At 37.7% G+C, this 18,710-nt stretch overlaps 1 protein-coding gene across 1 annotated transcript in view; it reads right to left on the bottom strand.

The window, feature by feature from the left end:
* Positions 1 to 12,343: 12,343 nt before the first annotated feature.
* LOC140230830 (heterogeneous nuclear ribonucleoprotein K-like) overlaps positions 12,344 to 18,710 on the bottom strand; it is a 177,764-nt gene continuing 171,397 nt past the window's right edge. Inside the window, exons 13-17 of the mRNA XM_072310973.1 lie at positions 18,592 to 18,610; positions 16,673 to 16,703; positions 16,115 to 16,152; positions 15,571 to 15,740; positions 12,344 to 14,483 (exon numbers count right to left, since the gene is read on the bottom strand). Coding sequence (XP_072167074.1) covers positions 14,453 to 14,483; positions 15,571 to 15,740; positions 16,115 to 16,152; positions 16,673 to 16,703; positions 18,592 to 18,610 — 289 coding nt within the window. The 3' untranslated portion in view covers positions 12,344 to 14,452. The remainder of the gene's footprint in view (positions 14,484 to 15,570; positions 15,741 to 16,114; positions 16,153 to 16,672; positions 16,704 to 18,591; positions 18,611 to 18,710) is intronic.

The following is an 18,710-nucleotide window of genomic DNA, read 5'->3' on the forward strand; positions in this document are numbered from 1 at the left end:
TCATTCAGATCAACTCCATTAACTGAATAGATTATAAATTGTATCATGTTTCATTGCGTCTAGGAAATTGTTAATAGACAACCTCATCTAATTTTCTGGGTAACTAGATAAAATCCAGTATGTCATCAGACAGTTTGTTATGTTGGTGATGGGTTCACTACTTTATGTTAGTCGACAGCACATTTTAGGGCGAGGCAAGAAATGATACACTCATACAGACTTCTCCATTTTGCTCAAGACACATATATTATCGCAAGTGGGTAGGCGCAGCTTACACAGTTAGCATTGTGTGTACTGAGTACATCACACAGTCATATTGAGTAAAGTACTTATACATTGCAGATGCAATCTATGATATCATCTCATAGTCTTGACATGGTCTCACACACAATCACACAATTTCACTGCAGTTCTCCAGGAACTTTAGTATGTGAATTAACTCATGGGTGGAACCAACAAAGCACCACATAACACAAGAGAGCGACATTACCAATGGCATGATTTCTCTTGTTTTTTTCCCTTTTTTTCTTGTTTCTCCCACACTGAATTATAAATCACATACAACTTAACTGAATTGCTTTAGTGCAAGTCATCATACAACAGTTATCCTAGAGGATAAGCAACCTTACTAAAACTCTCTTATTTAACTGATATGTTGAGAATTGTGCCAAATGTGTGACACAGGAGATGTATATAAGTAGATTAATAATACCGTGGTTACGACTTTGTTATACTAGTTAAATGACACCTCTAAGCTATCACAGGGCAATGATTAGCTACCTGACCTAGCATGAGCTCGAGCATTATGACTTTCTGTTGGGCAGTTTGTCTATGTGGCGCAGGGGATGTCTGAGCCTTCATCATGTAACCAACTGAGTGGGTTCTATGTCTTTTTCTCCCATTTAATACTATCACCAAGGAAGGGAGAGAAGTTCAGGTATACAACAAATTTTGACACCAGCTTTCGAAAGAGGTTATTGTTTTTACTTTAGTGAGACACCGCTGTCTAGGTGCCTTTGGAGGCGACACCATAGTGTATGCATGGGACCGCTAGAGTAGAAACTGCAGTAAAACTCCGTACAAAAAAAAAAACCATGCCTAACGAAACAATCACACAATTTCACTGTAGTTCTCCAGGAACTTTAGTACCGGGTACATGAAGTAACTCTCGGGCGGAACCAACATACTGCCTCATTAAGAGGGCGACATAACCAATGGCATTAGACATTGAATTTAACAGCTTGTATCCAAAAATTAAACATATCAGAGTGTTTTAACACTGTATTAAAGCAATGTCTTCTTACTGAGAGCGCCATGATTGTCTATTGTTACTGCACACTTGTTTTGTGTAGGTCAGCCTACAATGAATTAACTTGATTAGACTTGCCACGATGTATTGTAAGCAACGCTGCACCAGTCCACCTTTTAGCTTGCCTGACTCTGCTTTCTGGTAAGAAAAGAGAAGTTTGAAGAATGATTGTAGTTCTTGTATCTTGACTGAATTTGTGATTTAGAAAGCACCATACCTGTCTACTGCCTTCAACAAATACTGCTTAACAAGCATTTCTTCATTAGATGAACTTTCAAATAGGAACTGCTCAAGGGAACTGCTATGGGAAAACATGGCATGCACTCTTTGTAGGTGGTCTAAATAGGCAAGTTTGATGCAGGAGCCATTCTGACAGACATTGTCAAGGTTCTGGATACATGTGAAACCTATGCATTGACGATCATAGCCTCATTTACCTCATGTAAAGATATGTATAAGTATGTTCAAAGTATTTTTCTACCACATAACCTCCATGCTTCGTTCAACATAGATATCAGTGTTGAATAGTTATGCACAAACTAACTGTTTATATCATTTGCTATTATATTTTCAACCTTGTTTTTGCCTTCTAATGGAAACAAAAGTAGTGGTAACTGGTTGAGTTAGGTAGATGGTTCTTTACTTCATGATTTCTGTGCAGGGGATGGAAACGTTTTTGCTAGGGACATGTGGTTGTGTTAGCTGACCAGTACTAAAGCCCTGTTTTAAAGGACCTTACCATAGCAATGTCATAACATCTAAAGAACAACATTTCTCTAAAATTCCAATAAAACCCCAGGAGAGAGTGAGGGGAACTGTTTTAACAGACACACATCGAAAATCTTACCTGGGTAGGTTTCTACAAAGGGGTGTTGCCACTGATGCCACTACCATGCTTATTGGCCAACACCGCCTATTCTAGACTGTGCACATACAAAACACTGATCTCAACTACATAGAGATCAGTGGTTACAATCCATGCATGTGATTGGCTTACATTGTATGGCATGTCAATCATTCTTTGTCTGCAATGTTGTGCATGTGGGTTGAGTGTATTAAAGGAATGTTACCTCAGCTGTATTGTAATAGGAGAGTTGCCAGGGTAGTGTCGTAGTAACGTCGGGGTAATGTTGTGGCAGATATCCTAGCTAGCTAGGGTAGAATTTGGCAGAAGTTACCATGGCAACCTCTGAGCAACATTTTGCAGGAACTGTTTTAACAGGCAGAGTGCAAAAAGATTACCCTGATGTTACCCATATGCTGCGGCGGTAACTCTAGTTTGAAAGGCTCTGTTTAAACAGGGCTCTACGCAGGTTTTACTGTACATACTGTTTCTTCAACTGTGCTCACTTTTGCCTGACCGTAGTGTTGGATTTAAGGTGAAGGGAAAAAGTGGGATTTAACTGGATGGTTGGATATACAAGTGTAATTGTTGTATAGCTGGTGATGTGGTAAAACCTAAAGTGGAGTGGACACATGCTTCCATAAAGTCATGTCCACATGAAAAAAATGTTTTCTCATTCTGGGGTATCTACAGTTAAAGTTTGTAAAGCAGTCAGTCATCTGATGTACTGTAAAAGTGGTTTCTGTCGCGTACAGATACTTTCGCGGTTTCCATCGGTGCCGACTTTTTCGCGTGTCTTTAAATTTGCGGTTGGCAAAATCTGTGAATTCACAGTCGGCAAATACTGTTTTATTTTGCATATGAAAACCCAAACTATAATCCAATTATTCTTTTATTTATCAAATAGAAATTGAAATTAAGTGCAGGCTTACCTGAAATCCCGTCTCTCGAGTACTTTATAACATGCTTGTAAAGTTGTAACATCCATGATAAATTTTCTTTGATATTATCCAATCTTGTGTAAAATACGGCAAGAAGTACTCCTGAGTAAAGTCCGATGTGGAATGTACATTAACTGTTCTCACTGTTAATATTTTGCTCAACAATTCCAAGTCAAAACAAACAAATTTAACATATTTACAGGAAATGTTCAGCTATGAGAGCTGTGTTTTTCTACTCCCACTCCCCTTCCGCGTCGCTGTCCTCGTTGTCAGGCACCGGCGCCATCCTCGCCTCAGCAACGGCCTTTGAAATCCCTGTCATCTCGAATCCCTTCCTGATGATTTCCTTGTTTGATGACACGATGCTGTGCGTGCGTACGAGCCACCTCGCGTGGTGTGGTTTGATTGCTGTTGTCCGCAAGTCAATTGACTTCGCAATGGCACTCATGTCTTTCCCATCTTCGATACCCTGGGCCACGAGGCTCGAATACCAGGTGTTGAATTGTGCATTGATTTCCTTTTTGTACGCACTGTTTACCGTGGCATCTAGTGGCTGCAATGCATCGGTACACGTGGCAGGGACATACACAAACGCTGCTCCCAAGTCTTCCGCAATCTTCGCTCTGACGTCATCCATACGATGCGCGCGAAAACGTCAAAAATCAAGATGGGCTTTACACTCGCATCAAGCCCCAGAGGAGCACGTGTTTTGTCAACGTATGGCTTGATCACGTTGTTTAGGTAACAAAGCATGGTATCGCTGGTCGACCAGTGACTTTCAGAGTGCCATATGTCCCAATCATCTGGAAATGGTGCATTGCGGGAATGGCACTGCTCAGTTTTCCCTTAATATAATATCTGGGGTGGTAGTAAATCTCCTGACAGGGTGCATGCCAACAAAACCGTATATTGGCGCTTGTCGTCAATCCCTTTGATCGGAATTTGCTTCTCTCTGCGCACATGCATAGTCCAATTGTTCGCTGGCACTACATCGACTCCTGTTTGGGGCCAATTTATGATAAGTTCATTGGGCGTATTATACTTGTGAACTCAGACGTCCAATACGGCGGAAAAACTTCCCACTCACTTCGGCAAGATCATCGGGATGCTTCTTGACTCCCTTTGTCCCTTTCCTCTTTGTGAAGCCCATGTGATCCATGATCGAGTGATCCCATGCCTTGTCAAGTTGCACATCCGCTCCGTGCTCTACTAGAACAGGCGGTTTTTTTGTTTTTAGTAGATCGCGTGTTCAGGCAAGAACATATTTGTGTTGATAAAACCACCACTTGCACGGATAGCTTTGATGTAGGCCTTAACATCATCGTTGTATTTCCCAAGTATCAAAGGGCATCCTTGTTTAGCTTTGGGCAGCTCTTTAATTTGCACACTAGGATCAGCACTTTTGCATTTCAAATAGGCAGACTTCATTCCCCGAACTGTGCTTTCGTTTAATGTCTTTCCAAACTCCTTGGAGTACTTGCGTCCGGCTTAAGCCACTCCATACTCGGCAGCATAGCGTCCAATCTTGGCCCTGAGCTCCGGAGGGTAGACCCCATAGGAGCCCCGCTTACGAGTTGTTGATGTTGTAGTACTCGTAGCTGGGATGTCCAATTGAGAGTCCCCGGCCCCTCCGAGCTCATCACCAAGAGCACTAACTTCTTCGTTTGCAGCACGAACCGACTGAGCATCTAATCCATTCTTATCATCCCCAGGATTCAGCAATCCCAAACTCTTTTTAGCGTTACAGTTGAACCTCTCGTATCCGGACAAGTCGGGACCGGGGCTCATCCGGATAAGGGATTTGGCCGGATACGGGAGACTCAATGCTTTATACATGTACAAATACATACACATGTACTGATGTAGCCCATTGTAGTACCACATGTAGTAATGTGTATACCGCAACCTTTTCATTGTTACATTTGGGGATGTTTGGGGATGTTGAAATGTCTGAAGGTAAGCAATTTGGAAGGAAATTTGATGCAATTTATGTTAATCATATTGGAAATAATATGTAATTCATGTGTGTTTGGGTAGGAGTTCTCAAGGAGTTGGGAATCCCCTTTCTTCCCGTAATTATAAAAAAAAAAAAATCACGGCGAGATTGCGTCCGGATAATAGAGAGATCCGGATAAAGGGAGGCCGGATAATAGAGGTTCAACTGTAATTAGTTTGAAAAACCAATGCATAATGAAGGAATTGAAACACTAGTACTAGTAGACAACGCGCGAGAGAACGTGACGTGAATGAGATTAACAGTGTTTGTATGCATTCTTATAATGCGCACTGCTGTACATGAATGAATTCTTCTGTTTTAACACACTCCCAATTACTAGTAATTAACCGTACAATGACTGCACGCGTGGGGCACGCGCACAGGAGTTGACCTACATTGCGTGGTATCGCTGTGTGTGTGTTGACCATCAATCTTTGCGGAATCTTTGTGTGTGCATGTGCGCAATAGCGTTGTAACAAGCGGCGAGTTCAAAACATTTCCTTGCATGGTTAATTTCGTGCGACTTTTCAAAACATTTTTGCGTGATGTAAATTTCGCGGTTCAACCTCAAAGCGCAAATATAAAACCACCGCGAAAGAAACCACTTTTACAGTAGATAGTACTAGGAATATGACAGTTTTGTTGGTTTTTGTATTCTCAGTTCAATATTTATACAAGATATGTGCAATTCATCTGGGTTTGTTAAGAAGCCTGTGTGTGCATGTTTGTAGCACATAAGCCAAATTTCTTATCAGTTTTAGAGAGACATTTCATCTGTTTCAGTTCCTTTGTTACAAGCCCACTTTATGTATGTTTATAGCACATAAGACGAAATTCATGTCAATTTTTAAGGACATTTCATCTGTTGCAGTTCCTTTGTAACAGGCCCACTCTGTGTAACTTAGCAAAGTCTGTATTTGATGACAGCTGTTGTGAGTTCAATATTGACTAGAGGTACACAGTCATTGGCTGGGGGCCATGATAGAGAGGTGACCACTATACACAGGGTCTGTTACACACTCTATCTGAAGACAGCCAACAACTAAGACAGATGAGATTGTATTGTAATCAATGAGCTTGTCTGTGTTTATAATCCTTGAACATATTTGCCTGACAAAGTGTTTCTGTTGTACACTATTGCTTAAAGAGACATAATTTATATATGTCATCTTCGAAACGATTAATTTCATCAATAGTTCCTAGTCAACTTTCTTTTCCTCTGTATAATACCAAAACTTTCCTTTGAATTAACTTCATTTTTAATTTGGCAGGAATCATTAATGGGGGAGGGGATCATAGTTTGTACAAATGGTGATGGTGCCCCAAGGGAAGCCATAGGACTGCCTACAAGCTTTCAGGTTTCCTGTAATAATAATTTAAAGGTCCAGTTTACCTTTGGGAGCAGTGATTTCAAAAATGTTCAAGATATCACATTTGATGCATATGTGTAGGTCTGTTGTATCACAAAACATCCTACCATATAAAATTTTCGCAATAAAGCCTAAAATATGAGGAGATATCAGCATTTTTCTCAATAAACCATAACTGTATACGGTTTAGTCTGAAAGCATTCTTATTATAACTATTGTTCACATTTTGTGTATTTAACAATACTTAACATCGATTATACGGATTCAAATTTTTACAGTGGTTGTTTCTATCCCTAACTCTCATTTTAGAACTATTTTAAAGCACTAATGTTGGGTTTTTGTTTCATCTGCAAATGGTAAATTATGCCTTTAAAATGTAAAACCATGTCTATAGATTTTGGGATTTTATGAAGGATGCATTCTTTCCATAAACTATTTTAAAAATCTTATATCACTCACTTGTTTCATGTCACATTAAAGGGACATTCCAGACAATTATGTAATTTCACATCATGGAGTACATAAATCGACAGTGAAATGTATAGATTTGTGGAATTTATTGTGATCTGTAAGCAAATAAACCAATATACTGTATGTACTCTGAAAAACCCAAACCATAATACACTGAACAATGATGATGGCATAGGCTCACTATATTCCAGTGACACAGCAGTGCAATTCCATTACAATACTACTTGCTAAACAACTTTCACATGTGCAGAATTTATGTCTGCTTTCTTCTTTTGATCTTCTTCCAAGAGCATCCAATCATCCATTCCTATGGTAAAGCTGCCATGTCATCATCCTTTTTCATTGTGAGTTGTTATGAATTTTGACAATGTTCTTATTCCTTTTCCAAATCACTGTAAATTCTGAAACTCTGTACCCAGTTGACCAATTTAAAGATGTTCAAATGAAGAAGTGTGAAAATCATCTCAAAGTCTCCTTTAATTATGACTGTGTTGTTGGGAGTTTTATGTCAAAGAAAAATGTAGAGTGTGTTAACATATTACAACAATGGGCTATTCTCTTAACTCTGTGTGCTGTGGTGTAAACCTCCTTTGTGCCACACTATTCAGAGATCTTAAGAGTGCTTTTGGAAAACATTCTATTTTTCAAAGCCATATAACTTTTAATGTAAGACATCCAGTGAGTAAAGTTGTAAAGAAAATTCCAAGCTTTGCTGTGATGTAAGGCTTATGACAAAGCTATGGTTATTTTTCTTGTGATTGGCCAGTAGCTAAACATTACTGTCCAGGTCTGGAAGGAATGACTTGCAGACACAATCACAACAGAAAATGAGAATTTACTTGAAAAAACCAAACAAAAACATTTGAACACCCCTATTCAATCACCACGTAACACAAGCTACGTGTATCTGAGTGAGGAATAGAATCATGTGTGAAGCTTTGATTGTACCATGGCATTTGGCAATTTATTGATTGGTTTGGGAGAGTTTGTCAGTTTGAGCAAAATATTTGAAGTTGGCAAACCACAATCTGAGTTTGGCATGCGAGTGTGGCACATAAAGAGTAAATAACCCACTCTTTATACTTGTCTAACAGTGCAACTATATTCATAGAAGCGCTGTTTATTAATGACTTGATATCCATGGGTGTCTAGATTACATAACCTCTTGCCTGATGTCTATAGGTTTTTTGGCTTTCTTTTGTTTTGTTAATGATATTTAATGACAATTCTGAAAATGCCCAGAATAGCCATCCTCCATCCATTCATATTTTACAGTCCCAAAGGTACATATTCTTTAGTAATGGTTTAATCCTTTGGAATAATCTGACAAATTTAATTGATGGCAGTAAAACTTTAAATAAATTCAAGACTTTATCAAAAAGAATCACTCGATAAACTTGAAGGCTCATTGTAATTCATGAGATTCATAGGCCAAATTTCCTCCTCCTTTTTATCCTGTGTCCTTCATGTTTTGTATCTTGTAGACTAGTCTCAAGTATACTCGGGCAGGTGTCTGTTGAAGACATGTGTTATAGGTAAGTCTACCCTATCTCAAGGGGTTAAACATATTTTGGATTGATGATGCTTCTTCTTTAAATCAAACTTTTGTTACTTAATCCTTGGGATTACTATCAACAAGCCTCTATGATGTACTTTTTGTGATTCCACTGATTAGGTTTGTATATTTGTGATTTGTATGACCAATATTGTCTTTATGCCTTATGAAAAATAAATGACATAATTACACGAGTTTCGGATTTGTCCAAAGTTGTTTACTTTTGTATTGACACTGGTAGGAAAAAGGGCAGGCAATGTTTTTTTCTTCTTTTAAGTCAAAGATTCAGTCTGTTTGCTGTTGTGTTTTTTGTTTTTGTTTTTGTCTGTTTGTTGAGGCTTTTTAAAGATTTTACTTGGGAGGAAGGAAGACAAAAAAGCCAGAAAAGAAATATACACACTGTATGTAGGTTTGATTTGAAAATTTAATGAATATGGGTTTAGTGAATCTCTGTGCATTACAGTATACATGCATTTGGATTTTAGAAAGGTTTGGAGCCGATGGCAAATGAAAAATGAACTGACTTTAGAATTCAGACAACGTTGATATCAGTGAAAATTGGGACAGTGTAAGTTAGTATTGCATTAGCAAAATTGGGACCTCATGAAATATCATTAGGCCAGCAGCTTTCTCATTTTTGTACCTGTTGGTTCCCACAGTGCTAGCCAACTTCACTTCCATTGGAGCTGACATTATGTATTCAGTATTTTTTTCTTTTCACTGACATGCCAAGAGCCTTGTTACTATTTTCTCTTCATGCAATTTTGTTACATGTATTTGTACAATTATGTTCTCATGATCCAGAATGTGTGTTTTTAGGTGTGAGAGTGATGGGGCTTAGAGTGCCAAATTGTGCATCTGAAATTAATCATTTTGGTACACAAAATGTGTCAATTTAAGATTGAAATTGTCCAGGGTAGTGATTTAATACAGTGATGGAATACACAAAGTGCTTCAATTTATGATGGCTATTGCCCTGCAGAGTGTCACATACAAATGATAACATGGCACTAACAACATAATTACTGGAGTGTGCTTTAAAAATGCATATTAATGGGATTCTCAATTTCACTTAATGAGTTGACAGGGATTCTTTTTCTACTATTCCATGTGTTAAAATGTAAGTGACTGCTACAAGTAGTAATAATTCTGTATGGCTAATGTTTTGAGTTAAAAGGCTACGCTGACTGAGGCAAAATGAGATTATCGGCCACCGTTGACCACTGAGAAGCTCTCATAAAGGCAGTGGTGTGATACTGTGAGCTGCTGCTGTGTCCATGTACTGTGTGCTTCTCTCACCATCTCTACATCAAGTTGTCTTCTGCATTTTCCACATGTATCGATCTCTTTCTTTCCATCTTTCTCCTTGTAATTGAGTCCCAAGGGTGTCCCGTTCCTCTGCCTCCGTCCCATAATGGTGTGGCCAAGACGTGTCACACATTAAATTAGGAGCACAAACACGTCTATCCCGCGCCCAGCAATCAAATTAGAGAGATACTAATTCTGGTAATGCGAGCACTATTTACCCTGTCTTGTCACGGTTTATTGCAAGAAATTCAAACTCGGCATATTTGAAGGCACGCGTGTGCTGCGGTGAGGCCGTCGTATAGGAGTCGTCTTGTCATTCAATTGTTATACACAAGGGATTGACAGAAGAGGAAGAACCGTTGAGGGACTCGGGGAATGTCATGTTTGGATGAACGTGTGATTGAATGCTGAGGGACATTGGGAGATGAATACATGTATCTCTAGTGCAGAAATATCACCAAGGTACTCTGTGTATGTGTGTATCAACTGCTCCAGAACATGTGTTTACTTCCGTAAATTTGGCGGATCTCGCGAGATTTAGTACACGATGGAAGGATCTGACGCCATCTTTGAGGCAAATAAAGATTTTCTTGTGATGCAGTGACCTGATTCTTGGGAAAAATGCATTTTTCAAGAGTTGTTTTTAGCACAATTTCATGAAACCATCCAGCTTGCATGCTGTGAGAGCTTGTTGTATGGCTACACTGTGCAGTGATGTCAGAAACATACACTACACACTGTGATGACAATTGACACCAACAATATTATTTCAGATGTGTTTCTACATTTTTATATATTTGTCTGTCAAATATAATAGTGTGTGTGTGTGTGTGTTTAATTTTCAGTACTCTATAAAATATGCCTGTCCTAACTCCCCCTAGACACATGAACCAAGATTCTCCCTGGATATAGCTATTGTTTGATATGAAGAGACACTTCTGTCTGTCTTCCTATTCCTAAAAGTATCTTGCTGCTGGACACAAAGCTAATCCGCCATTTTACCTGATTGGTAACAGTGTGTACATAGATGCTGAGGGATGAATGGTACATACGTAAGTTGTTAATTTTTATCTAGCTTCTCTGAGGTGTGAGACTCTCCTAGTTTTTCATGGCATATATCCTGAACAGAGAGGTCAAGTTTGTGTAGTTTACTTTCTTGTTTCATATCAAGTTTAATTACTACAATGTGAAGTGTGTTTGTTTGTGATCATTAAAGGGCAAGTTCACCTTCATAGACATGTGGATTGAGTGAATGCAGCAATATTAGTAGAACATATCAGTGAGAGTTTGGGGGAAATCAGACAAACCGTTCACAAGTTATGAATTTTTAAAGTGTCTGCACAGTCACGGCTGGATGAGAAGACTAACAGCTGATGATGTCACATGCGTACAACAGTATAAGGAAAATATAAAGAGAATTTCACAAAATGTTACTTTTTGAAAAAAGTGCACATTTCCTTGACTTGTCACTGATGTATGTCAAGGGTAATATTATTCCCCCTGCCTTCTGAAAGAGGGAAGTCAAGCATTCTCGTATTATGCGAGAAAAGTGAAAATATGTTGAATTTTTTTTTAATTTTCTTTATATCGTTGTACGCATGTGACATCATCAGCTGTAGTAGTCTTCTCATCCAGCAGTGACTGTGCAGAAACTTCAAAATCTCATAACTTTTCAACGGATTGTCCAATATTGCTGCATTTACTCAATCCACGTCTATGAAGGTGAACTTGTCCTTTAATATGCCACAAACAGAAAGCAAGCCTATGTAAAAAAAAAAATAAATAAATAAAAAATCTAGTGTTTTATGGCCATCATCTCGTAGAATGACCCACCTCTTCGTAGTGTTTTTACATGTTTTCAAGTCACTATTATCTAGATCAAATATAACCTCGTACCTATCTTCATGTAGTGTTTGTCTACCTATATCTTGGTGTATGTTTTGGCTATAACTACAGTGTATTTGGCAAATCCTTCTTCAACCAAGTGCCATCTTGCTATCAAGCAGACTGATACATGGGTAATACATCATGTACATTTAAACATTGAACATTGTTATCTAGACCTTAGCCAACACTTGATATAACCACGCAGATGGCACCATGCCATAATTGTTAATGTCAATGTCTGCTGTTCTCTGCAACTACCACTATTCACAGTCATAAACACTATCATTCATCATCATCATCATCATAATCATCATCACCATTATCATTATCATCATCATTTCTTTCATCAGCATCATCATCATAATCATCATCACCACCATCAAGATTATCATCATCACCATCATTATCTCCTCATTTCGTACAACACCTCATTTTTATTAGATCCACCTTTCTCCTCTGTTACCTTCAGAGTGCTCATTAGTTCTATGTTATTCAGCATCAGTCACTTCATTGGAACTTTTGAAGTCAATTTTTGATATCTTGTAGAGGGCATGAAACCCCAAATTATCCAGCTTTTCATATATCTTCCTCTAGAATCTAGGCAACTAATGTAATTGTATATGACTATCACAAAGAAAAACACAAAACTCAATATTTGCTGTTCAATAATACAAAGATAGTAAAAACTTTATTACGAAGGTAGGCTGACATACAAAATGCTTCAACTGCCATCTACTGATAAGAAATCAAAATTGATAGTTTTGACCTAAAATCGTACATAAACCTTTGCTTTTCAAATTCTTTCGAACATTTCATTCCTAGTACTCAGAATTATTACTTTTTTTTTTTACATGTCTTAAAATCTGGAAGACATTATATCTATACATTACAAATTGCTCTCATTCTTTATTACTAATTGCAAATTTTTCTCAACTGTCATTCATTTTGGTGTACATAATTTGAAAGTGCTTTTGAACAGGTTTTTCTTGTTGTTTTTCATGACTTTATTCTGACAACACATTGATCATAGTTAAGAGGCAATATTAATTTTCACTGACCACTAATACAGCTGTATCTGAAGCATTGTTTACAGCTGAAATACACTTTGCACACAAGGCAATATGGAATGACAACAGCTGTACCATTACTTTTCACGATTGACTTGTTTTTTCTTCAGGTCATCAATGTATGTAACTTGTAGCAAGCTCTATGTACAGCAGTAAAGTAAGTACAAATGGCATTAACAGCCATGACCTATGACCTATGAATCATTTGTTTGAGTAATCAACATCCTCTGTTACACTTCTGTTCAGCAAACATCATATCATGAGCCAAGAAATCAATCTTCCCTTACACTCAGACAAAAAATAGGTCATGAATCAAATAAAAATGAATAAACAAAGATGACATTTGTTGCCTCTTTGGGCTGAAAAATGGGAAACATTTCAATTCACAATCTTGTCACTACCAATAGAAGTTAATCTTCAGACCTTTGAGGCTAGAGATGGCAAATATCTTATGTGATTCAAACACATAATACATTTCATTTACAATGCAATATGATTTGTAGATATTCTCAACTTGAATTTCATTATTTTAAATGGAAATTTCATTCAGTGAATCACATTAATCATAAGCAAGGAATTCTCTCACACAAATTTTATATGCTGTGTCAGGCAAGCCAAAGGCAAGTTAAGTTCATCAAAGACCCTTCCTTTCACATGTATGTCTAAAATGATTAGGATAAAGTGCCTTGCCTGGGGGTACACCTGTTGCAGACAGAGGAAATGAACCAGTAATCTCAGGATTTATCCACTGAGCTAAAACTGCTCCTTCTGCAATACAATGATTTAAAACAGTGCTTCTCAACCGGTGGACTGCGATTTCAGCCAAATATGAAAGAAAAAAGATTCATATTTCAGCTAACTATAGGCTTTAAAAAAAAAAAAAATGTAGGAGCCAAAGTGGGCCTCAGGTTGAAAAAAGTTGAGAAGCACAGGTTAAAAAGGACTGCATTAAAATTTGTGTGGTTAATTTCACTCTTTATTAATGGATATTACAGTAGTAAAATAAAATCCTTAACACCTCTACACAATACTAATTCTAGCAGTAAATCATTTTGCAAAGATCTGAACATTTCAGACAATTTCACATCATACATCGTGTATCATTTCACACACATATTTTGTGTGAAATGTAATGTTGTTACAAAAATAATGCAGTCTGGGAAAATTGTTACTTTTTGGCAAAATGATCTAAAAATCTTAAATGATGCACTTCAACTAAAATGACAAAAATGCTAGTCCTCTTTCAGGTACATGAAATACTTCCATTAATCTTTTTTTCCCCCCATCTGTACAAAAGACAAAAAAGATTTCAGCAAACAAATGACAAGATTGATCCTAGATTGCAGTCAAGCGTCATGATGATGACAGGAAATTACTAGACTTCCTTGAAATTCTTCAAATACAGCCAATACCTTGAATGAATCATTGAACTCACCATGATCATATGACCTACAAGCTTTGGGGGATTTTGAAAAGTACATGAGATAGCTAGAACAGCTTGCATCACACATGAAGGCATTTCTTTGTCTACTACAGCTGCTTTGACATTTGTTCTGTGTGCCTTGTACATCTAGCAATGAGAATGGAGAGACTGTGAGTACACTTTATACATCCTGCCTTAGTCTCAAACATAATGAGATGAAATATGTTGACCGAGACGAGTCTTTTTGACACATGTTTCACTGATCCAGCTGCTTTCAGTCCCTAGTACTTCAGCCCAGAGAACTGCCTCACACTGTATGGGTGAGAGTCAGAAAAGAAAGAACAAATATTTTGAGTCAGCAGACATTCTGTTTAAACCATGTTTTTTTTTTCTGACAGTCACTTAAATTGCTTCCTTATCTTACTTTATCTTCCCTGTAGGACAGATTATTTGTCACATTAGAGCACATGAAACTTATATTAAGTATTCTTAAAAGGTTGCAACTAGAATGCGTCTTGTGTTGACACAAGACAAAACCACTAAGATGAACATATACATCAAATGGGTCAAAATGATGAAATTCCAGCCTCATATTAAATTGACTTTGGTAATGCTCTCAATGATAATCACATCTTTTACAGTTGACAGTAATGATGAACTGAATTACTTCATTAAAGAAAACAAGGTATAAATGTTCAGTTGCACTTTTTGAATAATTCACAACCTTGCTTCAAGAAATCTTAATCAAGTTTTCACTGTGAATCACACCATCAGTTTTGTAAGAAATGAATTTGTGTTTTTAAAATGACACTCTTAATACCAATGTAAAATGTATCATTTAGATGTGAAATGTCTCTGTCAGTACAATCATGTATGTCAGAAGAGATATTACTAATGATGGTGCTACTGAAGCAGCCACTCATGTCATGGTCACTGTCATTGATCACATCAGTAGGAAATCCTTTAAGTACCCTCCTAGGATGCCTTTGAGACCAGTTCGTTGAGGGATGACTGGATGAGTGTGCCCTCCTCCCCAGTGGCCGACAGTGATTTTTTGTTTGCTCACAGAGATTCACAACAACAAAATCACTAGTCTTCCATGGGGCGAAAGGCAGGACTGATTCCATCTCTAGTCTGTCTGTCTCTCTCTTCTAGACAGACAGCTATTAGAGAGTAGATGTAGGGTGAAACTAGATGGTGGCAAGGACCAGTAGCAGTAGGAGTACCATGCACATTCAGTGGAATTAGAAAGTCACCTAGCAACACCTAGCAGAAGCTGGCGTAAGCTGGACTGGGAGAAGTAGTCTCAAAATGTTTGCTGATAGATGTCAAATTTCTACATTTAAGTTGTCAATGTTATATTTTGAAAACATTCAATGTGTGAGATGATCAAATGTACCTTTCTTGAAGCAAGTATTGGGCATAGTTGATCTGGTCGTCTGTGCCAGTAATGGTGATGATGCGATCGATGGAGTCAGGCTTGGCGTCCTCTATCTTGATGGTTGCACAGCTGCGTGTTCGAATGGCCCGGATCCTGGACCCTTGAGACCCAATGATGGCACCAGCTAACTACAAGTACAAAGAAAGACATCACAGCACTGACTGATTGCAAACATCAAACCTGACATCACTTGAACTCTACACAGAATACAAGATTCTAGTGGTGATCAAAACTGGAAAATATTCTTGGGAGACTTTTGAGTCTCCTTTGCACAATGCTTCAAAAGTAAGAGAGTGATCATTTTGAAGTACTTTGAAGAACAAGAAAATCCTTGTTTATTTAGTGACCTATCCTTTGTTTTTAAGATCATTGCATTTACTCTATTTACTCCCCAGCCTATTTGCCTGATTGTAGTTCACAACAGTGGCGAAAGGCACTTTGACAACCATTATCTCTTTCATCTGTGTAAAACATTTATGTTGAAGGAATAAAAATTACTCACATCTTTGGGGATTGTGACCTGTATTGTCCTCTCTGTGTCTGAAAGGAGAGAAATGAAATAGAAAGATGTCAAACTAAAAAGGAGCATAGAAGTCATTGAGCATGAAGCTAAACATCCAGGTTTGCTTCACTCATGGAATATAAAAAGGTTCTCATCTGGCATTCATCATTCTACAAGTACATTTTTTATTCTAGATATCATCTGCATTTTGCATATATTATGTCACCTGTTCACTGAGCTAGAGAGTAGAACAGTTAACAAGTGAAATGAGAGGAAGAACCAAGTCAAGATAGGTAAGCTTCCAATGTCAGTCTCAATAAGATGTTGCCTCAGAAATCTAATTTTCAACATTTATTTATGCTACCTTAGTTAGATATTAGACACAATACCCTCATTTTTTTTTTGTCCAGTATCTAACTGTGATGTAAGGATTGCCATTGAAATTGAATGAAATGAACAGTAAACACTAACAATTCTTTCACAGCCTACTTCTGCTTTCGTATAAAGGGAAATCCCTTTGTCTAATGGTTGATAGAAGAAAGGAGACATCATACTCACTCTCTAAGCTTTCAAATCCATCACGTCCACTCTGTAGAGAGAGAAAAGAAAAACAGAAGATATGAGGAAAATTGTCCTAGTATCAGGTAGCACACCATGCCATTGAATGCCACAACCAATTAAACATCATATGAAGAAATAGGATACTCCTTGAGAACAAGGTAGAAGTGAATAGATATGAGGATAGAACAATGAGAGAAAAAAACTATGAAGTACAAGCTGTTCGGAGGAAAAAAAAACCTTCATTGTGGAAGAAGAAAAGAAAATGACATGCTCTTCAATGGAAAATTTAAAAATTTGCATAAATTCACTAATTCCCAATATTCTTGATTTTCATAAAATTAGAATTTAAAATGAAAATCAAAGTCAGCCCACTGCATCAGATATGAATATCCAGAATAACTTGGAGCCTTGATACAATTGGACACTGCAAAGCAGAATGAAGAATAGGAAGGAACAGAGACGGAGTGAGAGAGATATACAGGGATTCAATTGTCTGTCTAGATGAGAAGCAGCCCGTTTGCAGGATGAACACAGCTGTGATAACAACTCACATTGACCACAAACCTTCAAACACACCACTTGGAAGAAGACAGTACTCCTACACCAGGAGTAGAAGTACAAACACCCTAGGGCTTCCTGTCAATCTAGCTTTATTTGAAGACTCAATTCATCCCTCTCTCTCTTTCTCTCTCTCTCTCTACTCTTCCTCACACTTACTTTCACTCAATATCCTAAAGCATTCCTGGATAACTATACTCAGAGGCTTCATCTGCCTGATATGGGGCTATGGCACTACATTACATATGCTCTTTAAAGGAACAAAGAAAGGGACAGACAAAAACTGTGAAAAGAGTAAACAACCCATGAATATGCTTCGATGATTATTAAAGCAATATAATTTCATTCTATTTGTAAATACAATATTCTATTCATGGATACAATAACTTTGTAGATATGAAGTGTGACAACCAATGGTGCACTTGTAATTGTTCCAATTTGTCAGGTATGGAAAACAGGTTGAAGTTCATTTTTTGTCTACCTTCTTCCCACTGGATAGTTCTATCTATTGATTTCCAAGGGGCTTTACCACCAGGTTTCTCATCTCTCCCCTACCTTTCCTATTTCACACAAGACTCAACACACATCAGTATTACAAGAGGTAAAAGAGAGAGATGTAGAAGGATGGAAGGAATGAGGGAAAGAGAAGATTGAGAAAGTAAGAAAGATAAAATTGGAGATGAAGACTTGGTTAATCAGCATACTAATGAGGTTGCAAAATCCCCTGAGATTCTGACAAAATCTCTCCAGCGCTCGGAGGGGATTATTCAATGTCTCTAAGTCATCTCTTGCTGTGGACTTGAGCTCATTTCATAATACCTCATGGAATTGATGAATATTTTGATATTTCTATCAACTTCTTTGGTCTCTTTCCACTTGCCTGGTATGAGTGTGAGGAGAGCTCTGATAGCAAGCAGGCCAAGACACGTTCATTCCTCGTTAGCAAGCTGATCCCCTTCTCTACATTGCCCATAATCAGCATAACCAGGGCACTCCGGCATTTCTCTATAAGCCTCCTCCATCGTACCTTGTATATCTGAATAGCTGATTTTTTTTTGATTTTTTTTTTTGTGGGTGCAAGGACTGCATGCATGCATTACTAGGCAGATATTTCTGCCATTACTTTGACAACAAATTATAAAGGCAGAAAATCACAACCGTCGCACAGATCACACTTGAGGTTTTTTAATCACACAGATCTTACATGATGTACTTTAAATAAGATAAAGTATGATATCTTCTGCTCTTTGCTTAATATCTAATGCCTGAAAAAATGGTGAAGATATGACATCTATTCGATAGCTATAAGAAGTCAAACCAATCCACTAGAAATATAGCATTACAAGCTATATACTTACATTGTAGAATGCAGGATCCCTGTAGTTAAAAAAAAAGAAAGAAAGAAAGGGGAAAATTCTCAATTTAATGTTAAGGATCACAAGATGATTTAAATTATGAGAACAATAACATAAAAACA

This window comes from Diadema setosum, chromosome 7 (assembly GCF_964275005.1).
Source record: "Diadema setosum chromosome 7, eeDiaSeto1, whole genome shotgun sequence".
NCBI classification, from domain to species: Eukaryota; Metazoa; Echinodermata; class Echinoidea; order Diadematoida; family Diadematidae; genus Diadema; species Diadema setosum.